This window comes from Phoenix dactylifera, chromosome 1 (genome assembly GCF_051530095.1).
Source record: "Phoenix dactylifera cultivar Ajwa chromosome 1, Ajwa_hap1_PhDact_Kaust_v1.1, whole genome shotgun sequence".
Taxonomy (NCBI): domain Eukaryota; kingdom Viridiplantae; phylum Streptophyta; class Magnoliopsida; order Arecales; family Arecaceae; genus Phoenix; species Phoenix dactylifera.
The window spans coordinates 46,701,610-46,720,132 of record NC_143190.1 but is presented as its reverse complement, the minus strand read 5'-3'; the positions used below and the strand labels follow the sequence as shown (position 1 = coordinate 46,720,132).

At 37.6% G+C, this 18,523-nt stretch overlaps 1 protein-coding gene and 1 non-coding gene across 3 annotated transcripts; both read left to right on the top strand.

Moving 5' to 3' along the window:
• Window positions 1–1,588: 1,588 nt before the first annotated feature.
• On the top strand, window positions 1,589–17,690 carry LOC103705609 (uncharacterized). 2 transcript variants are annotated; one of them, XM_008789391.6, is made up of 8 exons: window positions 1,589–1,706; window positions 1,817–1,878; window positions 13,125–13,189; window positions 15,147–15,214; window positions 16,073–16,179; window positions 16,423–16,505; window positions 16,595–16,677; window positions 17,231–17,690. In XM_008789391.6, the coding sequence occupies exons 2-8, from the start codon at window positions 1,827–1,829 to the stop codon at window positions 17,343–17,345; spliced, it is 573 nt and encodes a 190-aa protein (XP_008787613.1). In that variant the 5' UTR covers window positions 1,589–1,706; window positions 1,817–1,826; the 3' UTR covers window positions 17,346–17,690. The 2 variants fall into 2 exon arrangements, with proteins under 2 accessions (XP_008787613.1, XP_008787614.1); XM_008789392.6 differs by having other exon boundaries at window positions 1,590–1,706; window positions 16,456–16,505.
• Window positions 10,406–10,511, top strand: LOC113462626 (small nucleolar RNA R71). Its single transcript, XR_003385390.1, has one exon. It is a non-coding gene; the product is annotated as a small nucleolar RNA R71 (small nucleolar RNA).
• Window positions 17,691–18,523: the final 833 nt, after the last annotated feature.

The window sequence follows — 18,523 nt, the reverse complement described above, 5'->3', positions numbered from 1 at the left end:
TTGTTTTGAAACCTTGATCATGAATAATTAAATAAAGCACTGCCATTTGTTGTGGGGACTCTTTTATTGAAAGGCTATGAGAGAATGAAATAGAAAACTCATATTTGTTTGAAAGTATATATGATTAATCAATATAGACAAATCTGTTTTTAATCACTGCTTATATGGAAAGAAAAGGATATCAGGTCGTGGACTATCTCATAAATCTGGCTACAACTTTTCCCTCTCTTTAGATGATGTAGCTCCAGTTTTCTATTGAATTTTATATATTTTGTCAATGCTGGTATGGTGGCTATCTCAATATCTCATTCATATTTACCTTTCTTTCTGCTATGTAGTTGAATTTGGTATGCAACCAAAACAACCATATTATCATAAGAAGACAGAGCCTGGTACATTAGAAATCTAAGACTTCCATTCATATAAATTTCATTGTAATCCTAATATGTAGGTTTCTTTGATTGTATTTGATAGAATGTAGTTAAATAGCCTAAGTTAGCGTAATATATATATAGGGATTCTTTTGTTATCCCTTAGTTTTTTTAAAATAAATAATTATAAAGTATGATTTTTGGTAAGGCACGTTTTATGAAAAAAAAAGGGTGAATTGTTCCATAAATCTCAATTTTCGTGTATGATTTTGACAAATATCTCAAAATTCTTGCAAGACCCGTGATTTTTCCATTGCATATGTTGGAAATAGAGTTTTCTAAACTAGAGCTTTTATAAAAAGTTGTTTGTTGTTTAATAAATACATTCCTAAAGTGCTGTGGTACTTTAACATGTATTTGGTAAATAAACTGAAAAAATACTTTTGTATAACAAAATTACTATAAAGGACATTGTATAGTATTATACAACATAGCATAATAAAATATAATATATATTTTACATAAATGTATGATATAGTATAATATTACTGTAATATAATATAATATTATTATAATATAGTAATATAACATTAGATATTATAGCATAATAATTTAATATAACATATCAATGCATTATGATATAATGTAATATAATATTATAGTTATAGTATAATACAATAATAAAGATACAAAATATTATGATTATTAGCGTAAATTAATTTTTCATAATATAACATAATATTAAATTATTTAATTCATAATTAGGATTCTTTGTTAGGGGTCCAGCAGATTTTTAGGTTTATAAAAGGACAAAGTATATAATTATTATATTTTATTATGGGTATTTTGGTCAAACAACAACTTTTCGACAAAGCTCAAAAGTACTTTTTCGGAAAGCTCCAAAGTGAAGCTTCTCCCAAAAAGTTGTTTTTAGCTTTCTGAAAAAACTAAAACAGTTTTCTGAAATTTTTATTAAACACTCTTTTTTATCCAAAAGCTCTTTTGGAGAGGTAGAAAGTACTTTTTTTTTTCTCTCCAAAAACTTTCCAAATAGTATAAAATATTATAATTATTAGCATAAATTAATTTTTTTTTAACATTAAATTAAATTATATTATATTATATTATATATTTATGTATTAATATATTAGTTATTGCACTTACGGTGAGTGCAAGCCGATATTTAGCATCGTCCCGATACTTTCGCAAACCGAAATTTCGCCGACACGGAAACATTGAATAGATCTCGGCATCCCTCACGGTCGTCATAAAATTCCGTCTTCTCCTCCACCCAGCGAGGGTGGAGTTTCTTTCAGCAGAAGCGAAAAAGAGCGGGTAACTTCTTCTCTTTCGCTCTTCCTTAGGGCTCGATTACTCCTTCTAGTAATACTTCAAGATTATCCTGCTCTAATAAAAGAAAGAAATTAAAATCCACAAGTTGGCAGGTCCAATCCGATGTTTCTGTCAAGACTCTCACGGCTCGGTCTCCGGATTGCAAAAGACTCAGGTTTCATTTTTTATGAGAACTTCTTAGAATCGTTGTTGGTTTATGATCAAAGTGAGATACATGGTAGCTCGGTTTGTTGGATTGGTGAATTTGGTTACAGTATTTTGTTGTGAAGTAAAAAAAACTTTGGAATATGGTAAAAATTAGGTAATAAAGAATTATTAAGGGCCTGTTTAGCATCCCGTTATTTATGTTTTTGTTTCTCTGCAAGTTAGTGAAATACCAAGCGGAAATTGATGTTGAAGATAGCATTTGCCTGAAGTTATTTTTACTCTTTCTTGAAAGCAGCATGTCTTTGATACCAAAATCTCTAATATTCTTGCAAACAATTTCATTTCAGAGAACAGAAGGGTTTCATCATGCATGTTGCTCGCTTAACTTCGTTTTTCTTCTTGAATTTTTGAAAACGAAAACAGAAAAGAAAAGCCCTAAAATCGTGGATATTTGATGTCGGGTAATGGGTGTAGGTAGTGCTACAGTTATGTCTATATCAATGAATTGCCAATGCTGTCTATGCTGAAAAAAAATTTGGATGCCGATGAAACCTTAATATAAAATTATCATGATCTTTGACTCTCAATACTCTATGGGTCCTAGCAGTGAAACAAGTTGATGAGTCCTGGGGTCTATCTAAAACTCCGAAGTCCGAACCTTAATTTTCTGCTCTAAGTGCAAGGACAATCATTTCCTAATTGTTGGATAAATTGATTGCTTTGAGATTAATGATAACGCCAAAGAACTCTGATACTATCTTTTCAATCTTCTTATCTCACGTAGGTTGCCAATAAATTAATGAAGAATCCATATGAAGAACAATGTGTTTGATAGTCATTTTATCGTGATATTTAATATGTATAAACCCTTTAGGGTCCAAGTTTTCCTTGATCTCAGATAGTTAATGCCTATCATTGGATGAGTTATGGATGCTGATCATGATTTTAATAGAGATTCACTTATAATCTGCAACTTTCAATAAGTTTTGGGCCTCTTGACACACAATAAGTCTATTAGGTCTGCAGTCTGTCTCAACCTTTGGGCCTTAATTTTCTACTCTAAGCCAATGTGAAATTATTTCCTACTTGTTCACTGATCAATTTGTTTCAATTTAATGATAAAACCATAGAGCTTCCATCTTGTATCTGCAATTTTCCAGTCTCCATGGTGCGTTCGCAAAACTGCTCTCCCAAGTGCAGGAGAATCGCACAAGTAGTATAACTCGGGAGTCCGAGGTCGATTCCTAAGGGAGCGATCTATGTATTATTAGCGCAATTTCAGATGTAATTTCATATGGTTTTTAGGAATTGAAAGCAGAGAATAATAAGTAATTAAACAAAGTTCAACGAAATAGAGATGGTTAGGGATGCGCATCGCGGCTGGCCGCGGGATACCCGGAACGCGGAATCTGGGAGGCTCGGACACGGGTCCGTCCTGGATGGCAAGACATGGAAGAGGATGGCTGGATCGCAGGCTCCGGAAGCATCGTGAATGGCTAGGATGCGGAGGACGGGTGCGGACGCTAATCCGGAAAGGAAGGAAGGCTGACCGCAGATGGAGAAACTGACGTGGGACCTTTTTGCATGCATCGCGGGGGAAACTGGACCGCGGAGACGGAAGGAATCCATCACGAACGGTTGGGAAGCGGGTCGGAAGTTGACGCGGAAGGAAGCACGAAACGAACTCCTCCCCTATTTTTGCACGGCTCACGGCTGATCTCTGTTTTCCTAATAAGAGGGGATCGGATCTGCTGATTACGTTCATGATTGAGAGGGATCGGGATCTCCTCCACGCACTGGTCATGGAATGTAGATCGGAAGGCTAGGAGTGGATGGCTGCCATGTGTCGCTCCAATGTGATCAGGCTTGGCCGCTGCCCGTGGTTGTGAGCTTGATGAATGATGGGTTCGACCAGGCCATGGCAAGATTGGGTGCGCACGGCTTGGGGCTATGCATCTTTCTGAACCCAATCTGTACCAAATGCGCATTTTATCTCTGATTTACGATAATCTGTGCCAAACAAAAATATAATATTAACTTAGCGATTTTATCGTTATATGTTAGTAGTAATACTAATTTAAGCATCGTGTAAATCGTACTTTTGTGCTCTCATCACACACCCGAACTAGCTTATTGCTAGTCTCTAGCAATTAACGAGCAAACGATAAAATGAGGGTACAAAAGATGTAGTCTAACCTATGACTTTTTATTGAAGCTAAGTACACAAAACGGAGATACATACCCATTTTCGTAGGAAATCATGATTGCACTTAGCACGTGCAACAAGCCGTTAAACCCCTAGGTTACCCTAGTGGACGAGTTTTGTCTTGTGAGGGTTTGCAGAGATGTTACCCACAAACATCATGAATGATATGACATGAAATGAGATCCTAATAGAAATGTGAAATAAATCCTAAGCCAATACACATGTAATTAATATATATATATATATATTTTCAAGCATGGCAAATTTCAAAGCAAGAAAATATAAAAGTGTAGTGTGCATAAAATAGTATGACTTTCTCAGAGTACCAATACCTCCACCACAACAGGGCACTGGCCGAGCTTTAGGCGCACTACTCAAGTTTACAAGTGTTTTCTGCAATTTGTTAGAACATGACCCATCAAATTTTCAGAATATCACATGTTGTCTAAATTGTCAAGAATGGTTCGCATGTAAAGAAGGAGCTATCAATCCCAACTAAATAACCCGGGTATACATAGGTCCAACACAATGGAGTCAAACCAGCCATTATCATATGTCACTGGGTTCAGTCTGACCAACCCATTCATGCTTATTTTTATTTTTTTATTTTTAAATGCATATGACGACTACAGCTGTCCAACCCCATTAGGCTCTAGTAAGGTCCATGTAGTGAGTTTTCATGCAATCCCCGATCCAGTTGGCTCAAGGCATTAGATGAAACACCTCTTGAACTTAATTACTCGAACCAGACTACGCCACGAGGCCGGACTTGTCATCATAAGGATTTTTTTTTTTTGAATCATAATTATGCAAGAAAAGAGAAGGTAGACTGAACCATATAGATATTTTTATTATATACGTGACTGCATCGTGACTATAGGTCAAGCAGGGTCGGATCATAAGGCACCTAGGTGATCTAGCCGGAATATTCAACCTCTATTTTTATGTGAAAACTAAATCATGAACCTCATAGTACAAACAAAGATACTCGTACTTCTTTTACATATAAGATTTACAAAAATGCAGCTAACAATTGTGAACTTCTGAGGCCCTCCTATTGTCATTAAGTGCATGTGCGGGGATCTAATAATAGGTCTCTGATCAGTCATAGTATGCATGTGTTCCTTGCCTTAATAGTTGCACAAACTCAATATGAAAATACATGTGCCTTTGCTTAGAGAAGAAAGTAATAGCATAAATCAAATGCAAAAACAAAACCTCTCCTCTTTTCTTTTTTTTTTCAAAATATTTTCCTCCTCCCAACTTAAACATGCAAACAAGAAGGCAGGTATATGTTGGTTTAGGTAGGAATCGGGACTGTGTTAGCTCGTAGGGAGAGTTGGAACTACTCCCACCAAATTGATTGCATTGTCCTCAATGTAATGGATACAAGAAAACGATATATGAGAGACAATAGAAAAAATAGTATTGGAGAGCAGAGTAATACCTTGAGCTGTTGATATCCAGAAAAGAAGACCTACAAAATAAGAAGAAAACTAGAAATAGAAAAAAAAAATTCTAACTAATATACACATACCTTTGCCGTCATGCTCAGTCATAAGAAGGCTTCTCCAAGAAAAAGGAATCCTCTTCATCTGCAAAATTCTCAAGAAAAGGTTTTAACCTATGTCCATTTACCTTGAAAGTATTACCATCCTGTGGATTCTCAATCTCAATTGCCCCATGTGGAAAAATAGTTTTGATAAGGAAAGGGCTTGTCCATCTCGATCGTAACTTGCCAGAAAACATATGTAAGCGGAAATCATATAAAAGAACTTTTTGCAAAGGTTCGAAAGACTTTTTCAAAATTGATTTATCATGTAAAATCTTCATCCGTTCTTTGTAAATTTTAGCATTATCATAGGCATCTCTACGAATTTCATTAAGCTCGTTCAATTGCAACCTCCTAGCTAGACCGGCATCTTGCAATTCAAAATTCAATTTTCTCCAATATGATTTGTGCTCTATTTCTATAGGCAGATGACATGCTTTCCCGTGGACTAGCTGGTAGAAAGACATGCCAAGAATAGTTTTGTATGCGGTACGGTAAGCCCACAATGCATCTGATAGCTTCAAGGACTAATTTTTTCGTAATGGATTCACCGCTTTCTCTAAAATATGCTTGATCTCCCTATTGGCTAACTCTACTTGGCCACTAATTTGCGGATGATATGGGGTAGCGACTTTGTGAGTGACATCATACTTTTTCAATAAGGTCTCGAAAGGCTTATTACAAAAATGCTTTCCACCATCACTAATTATAATCTTAGGCATGCCAAATCGTGAAAAGATATTTTCTTTCAGAAATTTCAAAACAGGTTTGTGATCATTGGTTCTACAGGCAACAACTTCTACCCATTTGGACACATACTCAACACCAACTAGTATGTACTCGTGTCAGAAAGATGGTGGGAATGGGCCCATGAAATCGATGCCTCAACAATCGAAAATCTCGATAACAGTAATGGGCTGAAGAGGCATTATTTGCCTACGAGTTAGACTTCCAATACGTTGACATGGATCGCATGTTCTACAGAACTCGTGGGCATCTTTAAACATTGTAGGCCAATAGAAACCACATTGCAAGACCTTTGCAACAGTTTTCTTAGAGGCAAAGTGTCCACCACAAGCATTAGCATGGCAAAAAGAGAGTATGCTTTGTATATCATGATCCGGTATGTATCGTTTAAAGATTTGATCATTGCAATACTTAAACAAATAGGGCTCGTCATAGTAATAATTCTTCACCTCGCATAAGAAATTTTTTCTATCTGTCGACTCCCAATGCTTCGGAATCCGGTTCGTAACAGTTTACAATGTCAGCGTACCATGGCATAGTAGAGAGTGCAAACAACTGCTCTTCAGGAAATGAGTCCTTGATGGAAAATTGTGACTCTGAATCATGAAAAACTAGCCGTGATAAATGGTCAGCGACCACATTCTCTACTTTTTTTTTATCTTTAATAGCGATGTCAAATTTTTGGAGTAGAAGTATCCATCGTATTAAGCGTGGTTTGACCTCTTTCTTATCCAGCAAATATTTTAGCGTTGCATGGTCCCTGAAGATAACAATAGGAGCACCAAGGATATAAGAGCGAAATTTGTCTAATGCAAATACTATTGCAAGCAATTCCTTCTCGGTAGTAGTGTAATTCATTTGAGCATCATTTAAGATTTTGCTCGCATAGTAAATGGCATATGGCTTATTATTCTTACGTTGTCCTAGGATAGCTCCTATTGCATAGTCATTGGCGTCGCACATGATCTTAAAAGGTAGCGACCAATCGTTCGTACAATAGGTGCGGTGCTAAGCATGGACTTTAACTTTTTGAACGCAACTTAACAGGTTTCATTCCAATTAAATGGTGTATCAAGGGCTAGGAGGTTACACAATGGTCGAGCTATGACACTAAAATCCTTGATGAACCTCCTATAAAATCCGGCATGACCCAAAAATGATCTAACATCTCTAACCATCTTGGGTGCAGGTAGCTTAGCGATTAAATCGATCTTAGCTCTATCAACTTTCATGCCCTTCGATGAAACAATATGTCCTAGGACGATTCCCTTTGGCACCATGAAGTGGCATTTCTCCCAATTCAGTATCAAATTCTTTTTCATACATCGAGCTAAGACTGCTTGTAAATGTGACAAGCAATCATCAAATGAGTCGCCAAAAATGGAGAAGTCGTCCATGAATACTTCCAAAAACTTCTCGTTCATGTCTTCAAAGATGCTGAGCATGTATCTTTGGAATGTTGCAGGCGCATTACACAACCCGAATGGCATCCGTCAGAAAGCAAATGTGCCAAAAGGACAAGTGAAGGTAGTCTTCTCTTGATCTTCTGGTGAAATCTCGATTTGGTAATATCCAGAATAGCCATCGAGAACAATAGAAGGCGTGCCCTGCAACTCTTTCCAACACTTGGTCTAGGAAGGGTAGAGGAAAGTAATCCTTGTGATCGAATTCAGCTTTTGGTAGTCGACACACATGCGCCAACTCGTCGGAACACGAGTTGGGACCAGTTCACCTTGCTCGTTTTCTACTACCGTCAAACCCGACTTCTGAGGAACGACTTGAGTAGGACTTACCCACTTGCTATCGAAAATTGGATAAATAATACCCATATCAAGCAACTTGAGGACTTCCGCCTTAACCACATCTCTCATCGTAGGATTCAACCTGCGTTGCATTTGCCTTGTGGTTTTAGCATTGTCCTCCAAATATATCCGGTGCGTGCAAATCAAGGGGCTAATCCCCTTTAAGTCGGCAATAGACCACCCTAACGCTCTTTTATGATTCTTTAGAACACCAAGTAATTTGCTTTCTTGGCATGATCAAGCCCAGAAGAGATGATTATAGGAAAAGTGTCCTCGGGTCCAAGAAAGACATACTTGAGTTCTTTTGGTAAGGGTTTCAACTCGAGCTTAGGCGCTTGTTCATGGGATGGTACTATTTTTGCCTCTCGAGATGGCAGCTGGTCAAAATATTCTACCTTTGGTCTCCACCCATTGATCATCATAGCATTCAAACAGTCCACACTAGGTGTGACTAACAAATCATCTTCATCGGTGCCATTAGAACACCAATCAATTAAGCCATCGCCGGATAGGTCGTTAAATACTCCAGCTAACAAATATTCTTCCGCGATGGTTTCAACCCAATCAACCTCCTTGCTCTCTTTGGGATCATTGGGTTGCTTGCACACATTAAAGATGTTTAGTTCCAGGGTCATGTTACCAAAAAAAGGCTTCATGACGCCATTTCTATAAGTAATCAATGCATTAGAAGTTGCAAGGAATGGACATCCTAAAATGACCGAAATCTGAGACTGTGAGTTTGAAGCTGGATGTGTGTCCAATACAATAAAATCGACAGAAAAGTAGAACTTGTCTACTTGGGCCAACACATCCTCGATAATCTCCTTCGGAATCTTGACTGACCCGTCAGCTAATTGTAAAGTGACGGAAGTTGGCTTTAACTTACCTAAACCAAGTTGCTCATATACTAAATATGGCAACAAATTTACATTCGCCCCTAAATCTAACAATGCTCGCTCTATCCTAAAGTCACCTATGATGCATGAGATGGTTGGGCAACCCGGATCCTTATATTTAGGGAGGACGTTGTGCTGCAAAATAGCACTCATATTTTCAGTTAAAAATACCTTCTTTTTAACATTTAATCGGCGCTTGACAGTACACAAGTCCTTCAAAAATTTAGCGTATGAGAGTATTTGTTTGATTGCATCAAGAAGAGGTATGTTGATCTTTAGCTGCTTAAAATGCTCAAGAATTTTAGAATTTGGTTCGAGCTTTTGCAACGGCTTTAACCGTTGTGGAAAAGGTGGGGAAAAAGGGCATTCGACTTTCTCGATAGAGGTTGGGACCTCAACTTCTTTGTCCTTTTTATCATCTTTGGGCACATCAGAATTAGAAGTGACTTGCGGTCTCAATGGGACAGTCTGATCAATGACTTTTCCATTATGCAAAGTCATGATGCTCTTTGCATGCTCTGTATGCGAACCAGAAGGAGTCGTATTATTACTACCATGCACTTGTGGGTTTGGTTAGGGTTGAGCTGGAAGCTTACTCTTCTCCTAAGTACTTAGGACCGTAGTCAACATTGACAATTGGTTTCTTATATCTTCAAAATTTCGAGTATTTTGAGCATTGATATTGGCTTGACCTTGTAGAAAAGATTGTATAGATTGCAAGGTATCCTCGATACTCGGCTTCTGAGAGGGTGATGGTGCATAAGTAGGATGTGCAGGTGGAGGGGCTGGATGGTATATACTGCTGAGGACGATCGTTCCTCCACCTAAAATTCGAATGATTCTTCCAACCAGGGTTATAGGTATCCGAGAATGGATCATTATAAGTCTTCTGGTAGGAGTTCATAGCGTTTGCCTGATCGTGCAAGACTTCCTTGAATGCCGATATGGTGGGGCAATCTGTAGTGGTATGACCAGATATGTCGCAGATCCCACAACACTCGTTTCTGAGCTCTATGGTCTTGACGGGCTCAACCTTCCTAAGTTCAATTTTCTTTACCTTCCTAGTGAGGGCTGCCATTTTAGCATGAAGATCATCCTCAGTTCTGAGGTTGTAAAGGCCACCCTGTTCAGAGCTAGTAGGCTTGAGCAAAGACTTATTGTTTCTATCCCCGTTATCCCAAAGTTGGGCTGTCTTAGCAAGAAAATCCAAATATTCCCATGCCTCATTAGGTTGCTTTTCTAAAAATCTACCATTGCACATGGTTTCTACAAACTGTTTCAATTGTGGAGACAAACCTTTGTAGAAAAAGTTAATAGGTCTCCAAATTTCGAACCCGTGATGAGGACATGAGAGAAGTTCTTTAAATCTGTCCCAACATTCATAAAAGGTTTCATGATCTTTTTGTTGGAAATTGCTGATTTGCCTTTTTAGAAAGTTGGTCTTTTGTGTGGGAAAGAACTTTTTCAAAAATTCTCTCTGCATATCTTGCCAAGTTTTTATTGATCTAGGTCGCAAGGAGTTTAGCCATGTTTTGGCCTTATCCTTTAGAGAGAGAAAGGCAACAACGTCAGCTTGAGGATATCCTCGGTGACGTTCGGCACCCTGAATGTGATGCTTAATTCTTCAAAATTCTTTAGATGAAGATAAGGATTCTCAGACTCTAAACCATAAAATTTTGGTAGCAATTGAATTACCCCTGGTTTGATATCAAAATGTCCTACATTATCAGAAAAAATCATGCATGAAGGCTGACTAGTTCTAGTAGGTTGTAGGTATTGTCTCAAAGTCATAACAAAGGGTTCATGTTCTCGATCAGGGTGACTCCCGGCATCTTCATTTAAATCAGCCATCTCACGAGGTGTGAGATATTGCGAAGAAATCTCAGGAATGTGTTCCAAGGGATTGTCAAAAAATGTACGACTTAATCGACCGCTATCGTCCCTATTCCACTTTAGCATGCAAATTTTTATTTTATTTTATTTTATTTATTATTTATTTATTTATTTATTATATATATTTTTAAAAAAATGAAACTTACCTAAACTAAATCTCTAATTGGATCTGAAAATATACTAACAATTCAGCCGTTCCTCGGCAACGGCGCCAAAAACTTGGTGCGTTCGCAAAACTGCTCTCTCAAGTGCAGGAGAATTGCACAAGTAATATAACTCGGGAGTCCGAGGTCGATTTCTCAGCGAGCGGTCTATGTATTATTAGTGTAATTTCATATGTAATTTCATATGGTTTTTAGGAATTGAAAGCAGAGAATAATAAGTAATTAAACAAAGTTCGATGAAATAGAGATGGTTAGGGATCCAGAATCCCCCTTGATGATATCGCATCCAAGAAATAAACTCTATGGTTCTTGATTAAAGATTAATAGTAGGATAGATCTAATCATGGTATATGTTTCATGAACACATGAACCCAATTTCTAAGCATTCATCGTAACTATTACATCTACGACAAATCAAATACTAAAGCGATCCATGTATCAATAGACATAAACCATTAAAGAACTATCTACAAAATAATTATGTAAGAATCCATAACACATCAAAAACATAAATCAATAAGAGCAAAGGTTCAGAGTTTACTTCAAAGAAAGCAATACATCAAAGGTTCCTCCATCACCCTTCACCTAAGAAATCAGCCTCTCATTAAAAACATTAGCCTTTCTTCTTTTTTTTCTTTTCTTTTTGGAAACAGAGCATCCTCTGTTTCTTTTTTTTAAAAAAAATGAGAGCTCCCCACCCAAGCCAAGAGAGATGCCCCTTATACCCAACTCTCCCCCCACAGTTTATTCGTGGAAGGCCAATCTTAATTTAAATTACTCCCTAACCGATCGCACGAGACAAACGTGGAAAGGAGAGGGAACGGATGTATGGGATGAACGCGGAGAAGTGGATCGCTAATCCGGAAGCTGGAAAATTACTGGGAATGCTGAAATGGAGAAGGAAGCGGACGCGGGAGGCTGGAATCTGGGAAGTGAATCACGGACGGCTAACATGCGGAGGGTGCTAGAATCTGGGAGGAGGCGGTCATCCAGGATGCGCATCCCGGCTGGCCGCGGGATACCCGAACGCGGAATCCGGGAGGCTTGGACGCGGGTCCGTCCTGGATGGCAAGACACGGAAGAGGATGGCTGGATCGCGGGCTCCAAAAGCATCGTGGACGGCTGGGACGTGGAGGACGGGTGCGGATGCTAATCCGGAAAGGAAGGAAGGCTGATCGCGGATGGAGAAACTGACATGGGACCTTTTTGCATGCATCGCGGGGGAAACTGGACCACGGAGACAGAAGTAACCCATCACGGATGGCTGGGAAGCGGGTTTGGAAGCTGACACGGAAGGAAGCACGAAACGAACTCCTCCCCTGTTTTCGCATGGCTCATGGCTGATCTCTGTTTTCCTAATAAGAGGGGATCAGATCTGCTGATTACGTGCATGATTGAGAGGGATCATGATCTCCTCCACGCGCTGGTCCTCTGCAGGGAAGAACCAGATGCATGGAATGTAGATCGGAAGGCTAGGAGTGGATGGCTGCCATGTGTCGCTCCAATGTGATCAGGCTTGGCCGTTGCCCGTGGTTGTGGGCTTGATGAATGATGGGTTCGGCCAGGCCATGGCGAGATTGGGTGCGCACAGCTTGGGGCTATGCATCTTTCTGAACCCAATCTGTACCAAATGCGCATTTTATCTCTGATTTACGATAACCTGTGCCAAACAAAAATATAATATTAACTCAGCGATTTTATCGTTATATGTTAGCGATAATACTGATTTAAGCAACGTGTAAATCGCACTTTTGTGCTCTCATCACTCCATTACATTGGACTGGGACCTGTTGGAATTACAAAGTGCTTTATACGTATTGTATTTTGTTATTTAAGATGTACAGACCCTTCAGCATCAAGAATGCTTCCATGAATCTTCCATTTCTTTAGAGTTGGCTTTATGCATTTTTCATTTCTGTATGCCCTTGACTTCTTGCCATGTGTTATTAGTTATCTTTGGAATTTTGTTTCAAATTTGCCTTCTTTTTTGCAGGTCAATTTTCTACAATTAAAAGAGGCTACTTTAGTAGGCATTTCAGTCATAATTTACACCCTGTGGTTAGTTTCTTTTTTTCTGGTCGCATAAGTTTTCCTATCTAAAATGCGGGCCATATGCTGAATTCAAAAATGTTCCAGATGACAACTTCGTATTGTTTTCTCATCATCTTTTGAACTACCATTTTGAATTATTAAATTTATTTGGCAACTAATTGGCCTTCTTATGCTTCTTTGATTTTCGCTACCATTAGTTAGTTTTTCCCCCTCTGCCAAGGCTATATATGTGATATCTTATGCTATTTGTATGAAAAAAATATGTATCATGAACTTATTGTAAAGCAAAACAACTTGAAGCTATCCCTGTGAATGCAAACTTCCATTGAGTAGCTATAGTATTTTGAGTGCCAGCCCTTATTTTGAAAACTAAAAGTAGGAGGTTTAGTAATAGTAATGCAAAAGACATCATTGAATCCGCCATATCTTGTACAGCTAAGGGTTGACCAAATGTGCTTGTCTCCACTTGTACTTGTTAGGGATGCTAGTTTGCTCGATACAATTTAGAAGCTCTTTAAAGAGGTGGTTAAAATGGTTTCTCTTTGTGGTGTGGTGAGATTTCTGGATGGAGTTTAGTCTTTAGAAAAAGAGTTTTATATATTCATTTTTCTTTTTTTTGAAGAAACTAAAATAGATGCGAGTGGGGTAGTTTATTAGGTTTTAATGATAAGAATAGGCCCTATTGCTCCAGGAGAAAGAAGTCTTACAGCCAACTATTAGCAGTGATGAAGGAGCCATGGAATTTATTACGGTTCTTGGTTCAGCAAAAAAGAGAAAAAGTAGGTCGGACAAGAAAGAGATGAAAGAAAGAATGAGAGAATGAGAAAAGATAGGGGAGAAATTAAAAGAAAAAAGAGAAAGGATAAATGATATGAGGAGCTGTAAAGAAACAATAAAGAAAGTACAAGAAAGATTCAGCCATGTTACTGTAGCAATATGGAATTTTATCAGGACCTCCTTTCCAGCCAACCTTGTGCTTAACCAAATCAGTGGCAGCCTACCATTTTCCTTAATTTTCTAAATGGATGGCCCTACCAGCATTGTTATGTGATAAGTCACTAATATGATGCTTCATTTGTATTAGGATCTGTTCTTGCAACTAAGAGAGAATGATGGATTTCTCAGAAATGCCCAGATATTTGGATTGAGGTATCATGAAGTTGGTTAAAATGAGTAGTTGTTTGATGGTTGCTAACTAAAGTAAAAAACTTAATTCAACTTATTTCAACTAAGGATGATGCCTTAGTTTGAACATTTCCTTTGTGATCCTGAAATGACTAGTCATAAAAAAATTGTGCTGCTCTCCGTCCAAGCACAAGTTTTCTTGCAGTGCAGGGACAGATGTAGTAGTGCCCAACTCTTGTTGTGTAATCTGCTAGCATTCTTAATGCGCTTACAGCTGGAAGCTTGAGATTTTGGAATTTACATTTTTTGCTCACGGAATTTACATGGTAATCTTCTTTTTGCTTTGGAATGCTTTTTCATAGTGGTCAAACCTGAAAGGCATGTGTCAATTTGATTAAAAATCTTACAAATTCTGTGATGTTTTCCAGACGGCGAAGTTCTTGGTTTTGCAAATAGACATATGGGGTACACCGTTCCCTGTTCTTATTATTGATTGCTAATTTCATTTGTACAATCTGCCTTATACTTTTTATTAATGATGTATTAAATGTCAAACTCTAGTTACCTTCTTTTTATCACATTAAGCAACTTTCATCGCTTCATTGCTTCAATTTGTAACTACCGTGCCCCTTTTAAGTCATAATATATTCTAGATTTTCCATGACATAATTGTCACTGTTCTGCAGCCAGATTGTTCTTTCATTTTATACCGTAGATGTATAAGAAATGCTCTCTTTTGAGTGGTTATATGCACCTTTCTCCATCTCCTTGTTTTAAAAAATAGTTGGATAGTGCTCTAGGTTCTAATCTCTAAGACTATTTATTTGCCATTGTCCAGAATAACTGTTTTTTTTGTACTACAACCATTGATAACATTCATGAGGAAGGGAGCGAGCAGAAAGAAACGTAAGTTCTTAATCTAGTCTATAATTGACTGATAAAAAATATATCTTCCATATTTTGGTATGTACAGGCTTCATAAGCATGCAATGTTATAGTTGTCTTCATAACCATGCAATGCTATCTTCTGATATATGCATAGAAATTCCTATGCTGCTGTTGGATTTGCTATTTGCGTCTTTGTAATACCATTCTATCCACTTGTATGTGGTCTAGTCCAATGAAAAGCAAGGACCAGGAGTTACACCATACTTGGCAAAGTAAGACATTCTAGAGACAACTTCAGTGGTAGATCCAGGACCATCTGACAATTTCTATGCTCACGCTCTAAATATAGCATTGTCCCTTTGTAAGTTTGACTTATGCCACCTTTCTGATGTATTAGCTACTCACTCTTTTGGCATATCTCGGCTATCAAGTGTTCAAAACCTCAGAAGATTTATATTTGATTGTCACCTCTTAACAGGAAACATGATTCCAGAACTTTTAATTTGTATATGTTGCTATTGATGAAGACCTTAAAACCTGATTACGTGCATTTTTAAGCCACTATTGGCATTCTTGCTGAATGCTACTTCCTGCATGTTTAGCATTTGGCCTAGCTCTCTATATAGCAAATGAGGTCACCATTTTTAAAAACTTCAGGCATAATTTTGGTTGTTCTCAGCATTTTATTATTGTTAGTATTCATTTGATCCCTCTCAGAGAATGCTAGTATCTGTTTATTTACAGGTCTTTAAAACAATTGAGACTTATGCCTTCTTTATAGTTTGTGAAGTAATAACAAATATAACTTCTTTCATTACTCAGACACTTCTGGTCTATCATTTAGGAGCCCTTCCTTATCTGCAGTTAATTATGCAGAATATCTGTGACATTTGTCGACAAAGATGGAGAAGAGAAGCTTATCAAGGTTCCTATTGGAATGTCAATGTTGGAAGCTGCTCACCAAAATGACATAGATTTAGAAGGTGAATATCTTGTCGCAGTTAGACGATCAATTGATATTTGCAACATGTCATTTTTGTGATAACATTACCGAGTAGTTTCTTTAAACAATATTTTTGAGAGAAAATCGATATTCTAATTTTCTTTGAGGATTGCGAACAGTCATGTCCTCTTGATTGTTTGAATTTTCTTGTACCTTTAAGAGCCGATTAGATAAATACATCATGAACTTAGAATAATGAGCGTTTAGTTTGTTTGCTTTACAGTTTCAGTAACATTTCCTGCTAACGTGATGTCAGGGGCTTGCGAGGGCTCACTTGCATGTTCAACCTGTCATGTGATTATAATGGTATGACAGGCATACTATTCATCTGTAATTTTCTTCTTTGAGATAGCTTATAAACTTGATATGGTATCTGATTAGCAAGTTGCTTATAGGATGTGGATTATTACAAAAAGTTAGAAGAGCCAACTGATGAAGAAAATGACATGTTGGACCTTGCATTTGGGCTTACGGAAACGTAAACATCTCCCTCCACAATGCCCTTTTGGTTCTTATCTATTTTATTCATTAAATTTAACTCCTGAACTGTTGAGTTTCTGCTCCAGGTCGTTTGTCTCCACATTTTGTGCATCACACAAGTCAAATCCCAATCATATTATATTTTAAATATGCTTTTGGCATCATATCATTTCTCACCTGCAGTTGAGTGATTCTTTGGATGATCCAGCTCCTATCAAATATTTGCCATGCACTATTTGCAAATATGCTGAAATTCATGAGTTGATTTCTATCCAACTCAATCTTGGAACTTCCCCAAATACTGGAAAAAAGTATATGGATGACAATAACATCCTGCTTCTTATGTGTTTTAGTCATGGGTCGATTTAAAAAAAAAAGAAATGGAGAATAAAACAAGAAAGAGGAAAAGGAAATTAGCTTCAATGCATAGTTGATTTTATTTAGTTGATTTTTATTCCAGATTTTAAGTGTGTGATAGAAATGATTTTTTTGGGGGGCCTCGGCAATTGGCTGTCTTAAATGCTTCTGTGATTTTGGACCCTCTGTTGCAGGTCCCGTCTTGGTTGTCAAGTAATTGCAAAGCCCGAGCTTGATGGAATGCGCTTAGCACTGCCGGCAGCAACGCGGAACTTTGCTGTTGATGGGTATAAACCAAAACCACACTGAGTGCAATGTGCATCTTACCTTGCAGTATGCAAAGGGGTCGCAATTCAACCTCAGTTTTCTCAGTTTTGTAGCATATGCCAGAATACATCATTTATACATCAAGATCATGAAACATAAAAGGCTTCGCTGCGTCCATGCCGGTTATTATACAATAACCAATCACATTTTTCCTGGTAAGTGTCGTGGACTTGTTGGCTAATCTAAGATGGAGATTGGCTCTATACTCGGAGATATAGGGATTAAGCTTGAGAAGGTTTAGAACTCATTTGGTTCATGAAAAGAATTTTTTCTCACTGTAATGTTTATTTTAAGAAGCTCATGCCTGGATATATGATATTTGGAAAAGTAACTTTTCCTTGTTTGGTTGACCATAAAAAAGTAGTATATTACCGAGTGACTTATATTTGGTTGAACATCTACTTTTTAAGATAAGTTATATAAAATACATGTTATATCCTTAATGAAAAAAATGATCTTATTCCATTCTATCTAAAAGCTTAAGAATATTTTTGAAAAAAGAATATCCTAATTCTTAGGAATTGAACTTTTTTCATACTCTAGTTTTTCTTTCTCATGAAATATGAAAATCTTATTTCTATAAAAAGTTATTTTTTCATCTCTCCTTTGGAATTTCAATCAAATATGAAATATTTTTCTACTTTTTCATTGACCATATTTTCCATCATCTTCTTCCTGCGAACCAAACAAGTTCTCGAGGAGTGAGGCTACCTATCAATAAGCAAGCATGATTCCTTTATGAGCTGTCACTTTTTTTGTTCTTGTTCTTCTTGCTGCTTCAAGTCTTTCATGATTTTATTATTATGACTGCTAAATCAGATTCATGAACCTCGTCCTCGAATCCCAGAGACCATACCAGCTAACATGTGCATGTATTTTGCGAAGCCATGAGGAGATGTAATGTGATTCATAAGCATTAGATTGGAGTCTTTTTCTTTTTGAGCAACACTGGACCATAAATATTCAAATGAGAAATAAGGGACCGGTCTTAAAAATTTAGTGATTTCGAGTAGATGACATGCACCTGCTTTCATATTTAACGTTGCCTCATATCATAGAGTAGACTGCGTGGGAAGCCAGCATTCGTACGTGACAAGCACCGAACAACCACTAGCTTCCGGCTAAGCCTCACTCTGTCCGCCCGGGCCCGCGTGATAAAT